The following is a 10,985-nucleotide window of genomic DNA, read 5'->3' as shown; positions in this document are numbered from 1 at the left end:
AAATAAATAAAATCTTTAAAAAAAAAAAAAAAAGAAATGCAAAATCCTAATTTTTCCCATAATTAATCTTGAGTTCTCTCACTTTATTTTTTTTTAAAGATTTTATTTATTTATTCAACAGAGAGAGAGACAGCCAGCGAGAGAGGGAACACAGGCAGGGGGGAGTGGGAGAGGAAGAAGCAGGCTCCCAGCGGAGGAGCCTGATGTGGGGCTCGATCCCAGGACTCTGGGATCACGCCCTGAGCCGAAGGCAGACGCTTAACGACTGAGCCACCCAGGTGCCCCGAGTTCTCTCACTTTAAAACATTTCTGTGCTCCCACTTCACTAGTGCCAAGGCGTGTTCAATGTGCCTCTTGGATGGGAATTCCACCTCCATCCTCACCGCCTCCCAAGCCATGAGCCTACACAGGGGATTCCAGAAGGGGAGAATGGCCAGCCACAGGCCATCCTTCTCTTCCCTCACACCACCCTCCATCGGATTCAGCGACAGTGTCCTAGCTGCAGGCCTTCAGTTCATTTCAAGCCAAGGGCAACTCAGCTGCTAGCTGAGAACAAGGAAGCTAGGACCGAATGCAAAAGAGGGCCATGCTGATCCCAGGATGCCCCTGCCAAGAGGCATGAATTTTGCTTATAACTTCCATCTTAAATTAACACAGCTCGACAAGCTGTTTGGATAAGCTCACTGCACAATTTCACGTGACACTTGGGACAGGGGGCGACAATAGGCCTCCACTGTTAAGAGGAAGCACCCAGCCACAGCCATCATCTTCCTCTTCCCTCTCTCTCCACGTCTGCCACTCTTCCAAACGTGACGCTGGAGTGAGAGTAAGGACTTTAAGTCAGATAGTCCCAAACAAATTATTTTCGCAATGTAAGTGAAAGTGATGTATCTGAATGGACTTTATGCATCAGAAAACTTCAACAGTGAGGATTATAGCATGTTACACAGACCACCACCACTGGAGGTACTTTTCCAGCTCTTTTATTCCTTTAATATCTTAACAAAAGATACACCCAAATTTAAAAAACCTTTGAAAAATATACAGTTTCATATTATTTACATAACATGTGAGTACAGGTTCCAACATCATACAAACATTGCTACGTTAGAAACAGCGGAAGGCATGGTGTAACTCACTGCCTCACGGTGTAGGCTAATGGACATGCTTTCGTATTTCAACCACCTTTGTCACTTGCTATCCTGATACATAGACTAGTAGGCACCTGAGAGGTTGGAAGACTACTGAACATGAACTTAATACCTTCTGATGTGGTCTTATTATTTTCAAAACTTACTGCATTTTAAATCTCTTTACAAGGTTACTTCATCCACAACTAAGCTACCTTTATTGTCATTATCCTAAATGATCAAGTATAAACCACACAAACTATTAATGTGCACAGTTCTAAAAATCAAACATAAGACTGTGTGGCCAAGTTGTGTCGGATAAATCCTTAAACCCAGGAAATTCCCTAGTGCTTTGTAAGCCATCTAAATTCTGTTAAACAGAAGTGGCAACTCCAGTTTCCATACTCTGGACTATGTTTCTTAAAAATGTATTAAAAAGTGACTGACGATCATTGGAATAATTGGTACCTTATAAATTAACCAAGAAACCTAAGATAAAAAAATTCTAAATTATAGTTTTATTTGTATTTAAAAGTACATTGGAAATTCTGCATATGCCCCTGATCAAACTTATTTTCAATGCACATTACTTAAATTTTGATGACATGGTTTGTTCTGACAAGTCCTTTTGCCAGGTGAACCCCGAACTACGGAAACTCCCGTAGATTCCACTTGCCCTGCCACCAATGATGTACACTGCTTCCTTGCTAATGATGATCGATGGCTTTCATCTGCCTTTTATCACCTGAACAGTTTTTCGACCATAATGGTAGTAACTGTAAGCTGATGCAGCTGTGGTGAAAGCTGTGAAACACCTTTTTTGGAAGAAAGAAAGAAAGGTTAGTTGTCAAGTCTCAAACCCAATAACCCTGAGAATCACAAAGAATACATTTAATAGAGTTATTTAAAAAGCAAAAAGGCCATGGGTGTGATTCTTTTTTAGCTCCAGGAATCTAAAGCTGCTGCTTTTAAGATAATGTCAAACAGAAGCTAGTTAATGAACTTGGAAAAAAATACTACTAGCCATTGTCACCTTTACCCAGCCGTTGTTCTAGGTGTCTTATGCCATCATTTCATTTTCACAACAACCTTCTCTTACAGAGCGGCAGATGGAGCCCCAGGGAACTCTGCTCAGGGCCACAGAACCTTGTCTGAGCCTGGCTGGGTTTCAACTCCAGAGCCCCTACACTCTTTCCACTGCTCCATGCTGCTGAGGGTATTAGGCTTTTATTTCCTGCAGAATTCAAGTATCTGAGTCATTTTAAATAAAATCCAGCATTTTGTTTTGTTGTTGTTGTTTTTCAAATGATTTTTCCTTAAGTGAACTGCCAGATTCACCAGATTCTTTGAAGTTCCATGAGTGATGCTCATGGCTTGCTGGGTGCTCGCGGCCGAGCGCGTTCCTCTTTAGTGCACCCGTGCGTGTCTGCTTCCACTAGCTGAGCGGGAGATCACGGAGACTCTATTTGTGTTTGATCCCAAAGCTGTCTGTTCCAGTTTGATCATCTAAATTCACACCTGAATCAATGCAACATGCATGTAAGGAAGAGTTGCTATTTCTGAGAACTAAGTGGGATACTTAGAAAATTCTTTATAACAAGGTAAGTTGCTAAAAGCTCTGTCAAAGTAGGCAATATGATTGTTGAAAGGTTGGAGAAAAATGGTAAAAATCTAGGAAGTTTCTATACTTAGACTGCTTTGTAAATGTCTTCAGTTCTTACATCACTTTAAAGGAACAGAAAATAAAAGAGAGGTGTATTATGGATGTAGTTTAGTCAAGAAAGAGAAAACTCCCACAGATAGACCAATATTCAAAGAAAAGGCATTGGCCCTCTATCAAAAGCTGTAGGATGAATCAGGAAAAATGTACACATATATTTTAGAAAATAAAATGTTTAGCGTGTGTATCATCTTAGCTTAACTGACTTTGGTTAACTAACCACTTTCCGGCTCAGACTGCATCAAGCAAGGCTTTAATTAGAGTTGAAGTGCACTAAAGTACAGTGCTTCAAGTTCAGTGCAGGACATCTGGACTCTGAAAGTTTGAACCTGACATATTTCCAAGATGATACATTTCAAAGCTAGAGGTAAGGATAATGAAATAAAAATCAAACTCCTTTTCTCCAAGTTTCTGCCTCACTACACCCCTGCACCACTAGGCTGGATGCACTTTCCCCTACCCACTCTCCTACACCTGACCTTGCTCAGGGTCCGTCCTTCACCCCAGTGACCTCCCCCAGTCTCTCCCTGTATAAGCCCACTAGGCCTCTTGCTCAAATGCCACTTCCTCCCTGAGGCTTTCCCTCTTCTCCCTAGCAGGAACCAAGTATCCCTCCCTTCTCCAAAACCCCAATAATTTATCTATACCTCTCATCCCTTTTAACTTACATGAAAGCTCCTGTGATTTCTATATCCCATGCTTGGTAGTGAACTTTAGAATAGTATCAGTCATAAAATATAGCCTCCAGTTTTACCCAGTTGGTGCTCAATAAACATGGTAAGAACCAAGTAATTCTACGACTGTCACAATAAGCCATTTTGTTGACATTTTCAGAGAGTAACCCTGCACTTACCACAGTATCTGAAGATAAATGCTGTCAGCGTAATTGAAAACTGGAGCTGCCAAAGAAGCTGCCACCAAGATTAACTGGACTGCCGTGTTTACCTAAAACAAAAGAAGTCCTAAATGAACAGTGCCACGGAGATCCTGTCTCCAGCACAAGAGACAAAGGCACAGCCCATCATGCTGTGACATGACATACCCTCGGCGTGCTTGGTGCTATAACATCCTTGCCAAAGAAGCTGGCATTCACACCCGAGGGGAACTTCACTAACCGGCTCGTCTGTCTGCACAGGTGCCCTTTACAGTGAGGGTAAGGGCATCTGTCAGAAAATACTACTACCCCGAATTTCCACAGCAATTCAATAACGTTGCAACGTTCTCTGCCTTTTTCAGTTGTCTGTTAAAATAGCCCTGTGGATGTGGAAATGATGAAGCTACCTCTTCACCGGTAAAACGTAATGAGCTAAATGACTCGCGGGCAGTCACAGCAGGTTACAGGACCGAACCCAGAACCCAGACTCTCCAGCACGTCATCCGGTGAGCCTTCGCTTGCCCAAATGTCAAACCCTAGCAGGTCGGAACACTGAAATGCATTCACCTCCACGAGAGGGGCTCTGGAGGCAATGAGTATGTTCCCCTCCCTACAAGACAGCTTGGAGGAGAGAAGGAAGAAAACAGAACCAAAAATGCGCTGAGAAGCATGCCAGGGAAGAGAGTGTGAAGGATGAAGCAGTGGGAAATGCGCACAGAAGCATCTCTGTTCTAGCGTCCATTCTGCAGCCAAAAGACAAGGATTCCACTTCTTCTTAAAAAATTAAATAATACAATTGTCTGGACAACTTCTTGCACCTTTTGAGTCCCTTTCTAAGCAGTGTTACACTCTAACTGCTGTACTTGATACAAATATAAGTCACTTGAATAAAAAAAAACAAAGAAAACACCATAAATGTAGGTAAAAGTCCACCCCCAGGGAGTTTTAGGTATAATAGTAATAACCCCTCTGTCCCAAAGATGATCTGTGTCCCTAACCTGTTAAACTTCTGTCACAATGAACTTATCAAGGCTACTAGAAAAACAAACATGCCTTGAGAGGCATTAATGGTGTGTTCTCTGTATGCAAAGATTGGCACAGTTACTGTCCTGAAAGGGGCTCAGGACAACAGGACGGACGACCAAGAGTAGCAGCTGTTCATTAGTAAATACAACTTTTTCCTACCTTTCCATGTAATAATCAATGGTAAAATGAAGGGCCTGATTTTACAGTGTTTTCACCACAGAAAGGAGGGTGATGAAACTACAAAGGAACCTCCATAATTTCTCTGTAGCTCAATCAAGACATGATTACATTTCCACCCCCTCCACCTTCCCAAAACGGTGAACCTAATACTTTACTCAGAGACGTAAATGCTCAGACCACCAATGCAAAACACAATGCATATACCAAAGACCCAAAAAGCTCGAAGGACAAGAGGACTGTTAATGGCCTCACTCTCTATCTCCTACAGTCAGTGCACTGAAATATGTCTCATTTTCAGCTGCTGCAGACTCAGGTTTGTATATAAACATTTACAAGGGAATAACTTAAAGGATGTGTGTGTCTCTTACCTTGCTGATGAAGGTTGGTTTTAACCTAGCAGTGGCATAGCAAGGATTGAAATACTTAGATAGTGTTCGCTGGCAGAGAACAAAAAGATAAAGTTTATTCAATTTATCATTCAAGTTTAAAACAAATATTTTGTTATTATGTGTAGGGTAACAGTTACTGAATACTTACCGTATGCCTGGCTCTATGCTAGACAAGCCCTTTATCTGCATCTTCTTTTATTACCCTAAATGAGCAGTGTCTATATTCCTCATAATCATACACAGGTCGCTAAAAACAGACTTTTTTAATTTACAGATTACTCAATCCCTAGAAAACTCTAACACAGTAACTACCCTAAAGTCTGCCCGATGACATCTGTTTTCTAAATAAACTCAATAACTCTCTCTTATTGCTATTTTCTTCCATAGACTAAAAAATGAAATGAGTAAGATCCTGCTATTTTCACTGGATTGAGAACCAAAAGATGAGGTTATCGTGCTATGCCGACGTGCTCGAGTATCTCAGCACAACGAACAAACATGTAAACAAACCATTCCGTGCTCGTACAACTGCGGTTTTACAAACTAGTTCCCGACAATCCACGGCAGAGGCTCACTCAGGCAGCAGAGGGGGCTGGGTCACACAAACGCTCCCAACAGTTTGCTGCCAGGGACAGGGCGAGCTGGTCTGGCTTTTATGTGCTATTAACTAAAAAGGTTTTGACTCATAAACATGCCTTTTTAAAATTGATTACTCATGTGTTCACTGAACAACTACCATTGTGGGTGATTAAAATAGCAAGATGACAGTTATGCGTGGTTTTAAAAAATTTTTGGAAAGAGGACCAAAAAACAATGGCCATAAATTACTTCCAAAATGTGACACTTGGGATACAATGGAGTGGGTTTTCTTTGTGGGTTTTTTTTTTGCCCTACATTATAAGGAATAATAAAAGAATTTTTTTTTAAACAGACTCACCGGTGTTGGAAGAGTTCGATATCTGACGTAAAAAACAGCAGCAATCAGCATTACATCTCTTGAAATTATCATATACGTAAGTGGAACTGAAAATCAAATATAAAATAATTCTGATTGGGATTTTGAAAATTACTGATAATAAAGCCTCATTCAGCCTTACGAACTGGTGTTTCACAGAAGTAAAAATGTTATAAATAAATATTGATGGTTTAGGGTCCTTACAGTGAACCACTGATTTTTATATTCTTCAACCTACCCTCAAACCAAGTAAAGGACTATGTCTGCCTTTCAGAATGTCAATCCTCTTGCCTTTTTTCCTTTTTGCCCATGTTTTTAAGCTGTCATTATTAGTATTAGTGTCAGCTCTACTCAGCCCCCACTGCCTCCTTTGTGACCTCTCAGCTTTGTGAATTTGGAAAAATGATTACCATCCACCATGCTTACTATACTTACATGGAATGAATGAGACGGAAGAGACTGGAAAAGATACTGGAAGACTCAAACCATTATGCCGACTCAGGAGCTCTGATGGCTTCTCCATTCTAGACTATTTTATAAGCAGTAAAATTTGCTGTATGTAACACTTGTGGAAAAGCCAAATATTTTCATTCTTGTCTGGCCAGTTCCTATCCAGGCAACTGCTATATTTTTCTCCTGCCCCATTCATTCAAAGAATTCTAACTTAAAAAGAATCCAATCTGTTGATAATTGTCTCATTATCCTTAAGATTCTATAGCATGGGGGCGTCTGGGTGGCTCAGTCAGTTAAGAGTCCAACTTTTGATTTCGACTCAGGTCATGATCTCAGGGTCATGAGATCGAGCCCCATGTTAGGCTCTGTGCTGAGCATGAAGCCTGCTTAAGATTCTTTCTCCCTCTCCCTCTGCTCCTCTAAAAGGTTCTAAGCATGGACCCAAAACCAGAGCCAGCAAAGTATTTTAGGTTAATACCCAAAGAACCCCTGCTTCCTTGTTGAATAACAATGGGAGGGCAGAGGTCCTGTTTCATTTCACATCCTTCTACACTATAGGAAGTCTTAACTATGAACATACATTGCTTTCATTAGAAAAAATATTTTTTAAAAAAGAAAAAAATCCTGACACTCAAATGTTTCAAACTAAAATAACAGGGTCATGCGTATCCCTTCCATAACACTTTCAAACAGCTCTTTTATGAATCACTTTTGAGGTCATATTTATGGTCCTCTCCAGTTCGGACATTCTATTCGTTCTACAACTTGAGCAAGATCTAATTACAGATTACAATTTAAATCTTTGTTGGTTACGGCTATGATGTAATTGGACGTCATTGGCCTAGTCCTTGATGACAAGACTGTTCGAAAGAGAAAATGCTTACCTACCACTCAAGTATGGCATTTGGAGCACACAGAAGACACAGCTGTCTGAGCCAAGTAACAAACCAAGGCAGCCATGATCTTTCTGTCTATAAAACAGACTTTTCTACAGCAATCATTAGCTGGCAAATCTAACCATCAGATTTTAAGCAGCAGCAAACTCATGCAAATTACATAGAGTAAACCTCCTAAACATAACTTTAGAAGAGCGTAAACACCTGTTAGTGTATTTCAACGTCACAGGGGAAAAGAGACTAGGTCTTAACCCTAAATAAGAGGTTTCTGCAAAAGAGACGAGGCAATTCAATACGCTGCAAAGACTTAGGCTCTTGTTGTAACTAGTAACAACCACACTACCATTTGCTGAGTATCTGGCACTGTTTTAAGCATTTCATACATATTATCATTTAATCTATGTATCAACTCCACAGAACAGGGACCATCATTATCCCCATTCTACAAATAAGGAAAACAAACTTTAGGCAGGTTATATAATCTGGCCAAGGTCACCAGTTAGTGAGGAATACAGCCAGTACTAGTACTGTACCACTAGTAAACAGTACAGTAAGCAGTACAGCCAGAGACCTAAGAATGGAACCTAGGTCTATGGAATTCATAACCTATGCTCTGGCCAGCGTACGGGGCTGCAACCCAGCCATGTGAGTCGCAATTAGCATCTCTGGACTCAGCCTACCATCTGTAACAGCCTGGTGGAGGAAAGGAAAGTTAACCAACCTCAAGTGTTATCCAAACTGACTGCCCAGCATAGAATCACCTTGGGAGAGCTTCCCAGAAGCACAGATGAAAGCTCCCTGGGGGACTGGCACATACGGCCAGGCTGGGACACTGCCTCGACAGGGGATCTCTAAGGCCTCTGCCAACTGACAGTATATATACAGGCTTTTACTTTGGTTCTTTGGGCAATTTTATCCAGTTCCCTGGCTTTTGCATCTTCTAACTGCTCTTCCTTTCTCCCTAGCCTTCCCTTCCCTTTTCTTCCAGGGCAAAAACAGCTTTCATTTTGCCTATCAGAGTAAGATAGTGTGTTAGTGAGGGTAGGAGCGTGTAAAATGCGTCAAGGGATTGTTCCAAGGTTTTCCTCCCTACTTGCTAACCCTATGTGAAACAGGTCATGTCTGCAACAAAGAGGTATATTATAGGCTAATTTTATTAGCATTCAAGAGAAATTAATAAAACAAAGTAACTTGTACATATCACAAACGGTCATTATCAATATTATAGGTTATTGCACTGAAAATAACAGAATAATTACTTCAGAAATGGATTCAAACCAGCAATTAGAATTTGCTATACAGTAAACCTGAAATAATACAAGATACAGAAAAGAATCATAATTTAGAAAATGTGGCAGAACAAATGCACATAAGCCAGTAGAAATTAACTTAGACTCACATCCCAAATCAAGTAAGTTGTTTTCATCCTTATCTCCCCCTTCCATAGAAAGAGCAAGAGGAAAAGCAGAATTATTTATTATCCTAGCTGAGGAAGAAAGCACATTTCTTACTCTCGAGGAAACAAAGCTATTCAAATCTAGGTGGATGTAACTTTTACAAAAATGCAGGCAGTATAAAAATAAGAAGATGCAACAAATTTCCCAGTTTTATGTTTGTTAGCAAGAACTACTTTAATTCGAACTGATTAAAGATACCATAAAAAGCCCAACAAATCCCAAGCAAGATAAATAAAAAAGAAACTCATACCAAGATATTACTATGAAACTGTGGAAAACCCCAAAGACAAAGAGAAAATCTTAAAACCAGCCAGAGTAAAAACAGTTAACTTCAAAAAAGAAATGGATTAGCAGTTGACTTCTTTTATACCAACAACAGAAATGAAAACTGAATATGTTAAATGTGCTGAAATGACTAACAACCCAGACTTCTATATTCAATAAAAATATCTCTCAAGAACAAAGACAAAATCAGAGAAAGACAAATACTGCCCAGTATTACTTACATGTGGAATTTTTTAAAAATTAAAATAAAAGTTGAAATAGAAACAGCAAGTAAAAAAGTGGCTGCCAGAGGCTGGAGGATGGGAGAAATAGGGAGAGCCTGATAAAAGGGTGCAAACATCCACTTCAAAGATGAATAAAGTCTGAGGATCTAATGTGACTGTAGCTGATTACACTGTATTGTATGAACTGAAATCTGCTAGGAGAGTGGAACTTAAATATTCTGACACATACAAAATAATAAAATGTTCTCATACATACAAAAGAATAAAGGCAAAATAAAAATATTTTCAGAGAAACAAAGACAAGAATGTACTACCAGTTGACCGATATTAAAAGCATTTCTGAAGATACACTTTAGATGGAAGGAAAATGATCCCAGGTGGAAGGTCTGAGATACACCAAACAATGTAAGCCAGAAAAAAGTAAATACAAAGATACATCTAAATGAACACTGTAAAAACAATATCATGTGGGTTTAAGAAGTATATCAAATTAAAATTTGGCAACAATAACCAAAGCTGAGAAAGGAATAAATGGCGGTAAAGCAGGGCCCAGAGTGGAGATTCATTAACACTGAACTTTGATAAGGATGAATGATATAATTTTGAGAATAACTAAATGGAAACAGTATAACACAGCCAAACTGTCACAGAGGGAAAACACGTATAATGATACTCTATACAGATGTAGCAAAGCACATATGAGCCAAATGAAACACATAAAATGGAAGACTGCTACACAAATATTAGTAATAACAGTAAATGTTAATGGATTAAATGTTCCAGTTAAAAGACAAAATATTTTTAGACTGGATAAAATAAAAAAAAACCATCCATCTTTATGCTATTTACAAGAAATATCTAAAATATAAAGATATGGAGAAACTGAAAGTGATTTATCTATCAGGCAAACAGTGACCTGATCATTATTGAAGATATGGAGGGTCACACTTCAAAATAAAACATTCAATTTACCAAGAAGACAAAAAAACCTAATTTATATGCATTTAACAGCAGGACTTCAAAAGACACAAAGCAAAAATCAGACTACAAAGAAAAATAATGGAAAACTAATCACAAAGGAAACTAATCTATTCTTTCTCTCAGTAACTGACAAACAAACAGACCAAACAGAAAAAAGAAGTCAGAAAAGACTTAAATATCAGGATTTAAAACTTGACCAAATGGATATATATATCACACCCAACTACCACAGAATACATATTCATTTGAAGAACATGCAAAATGTTTATAAAACTTGACTGTGGGGGCGTCAGGGTGGCTCACTTGGTTGAGCGTCTGCCTTCAGCTCAGGTCTTGATCCCAAGATCCTGGGATCAGGCCCCGCATTGGGCTCCTTGCTCAGTGGGAAGCTTGCTTCTCCCTCTCCCTGCGGCTC

The 10,985-nt window shown here is 39.5% G+C and overlaps 1 protein-coding gene across 1 annotated transcript in view; it reads right to left on the bottom strand.

Annotated features, from left to right (window-relative positions):
- Window positions 1–967: 967 nt before the first annotated feature.
- Window positions 968–10,985, bottom strand: part of CRLS1 (cardiolipin synthase 1) — a 30,419-nt gene continuing 20,401 nt past the window's right edge. Inside the window, exons 4-7 of the mRNA XM_034640350.1 lie at window positions 6,257–6,342; window positions 5,299–5,367; window positions 3,704–3,795; window positions 968–1,945 (exon numbers count right to left, since the gene is read on the bottom strand). Of these exons, the coding sequence (XP_034496241.1) occupies window positions 1,858–1,945; window positions 3,704–3,795; window positions 5,299–5,367; window positions 6,257–6,342 (335 nt within the window). The 3' untranslated portion in view covers window positions 968–1,857. The remainder of the gene's footprint in view (window positions 1,946–3,703; window positions 3,796–5,298; window positions 5,368–6,256; window positions 6,343–10,985) is intronic.

This window comes from Ailuropoda melanoleuca, chromosome 13 (assembly GCF_002007445.2).
Source record: "Ailuropoda melanoleuca isolate Jingjing chromosome 13, ASM200744v2, whole genome shotgun sequence".
NCBI lineage: Eukaryota > Metazoa > Chordata > Mammalia > Carnivora > Ursidae > Ailuropoda > Ailuropoda melanoleuca.
The sequence above is the reverse complement of the archived record's forward strand: the minus strand, read 5'-3'. Positions and strand labels throughout refer to the sequence as shown.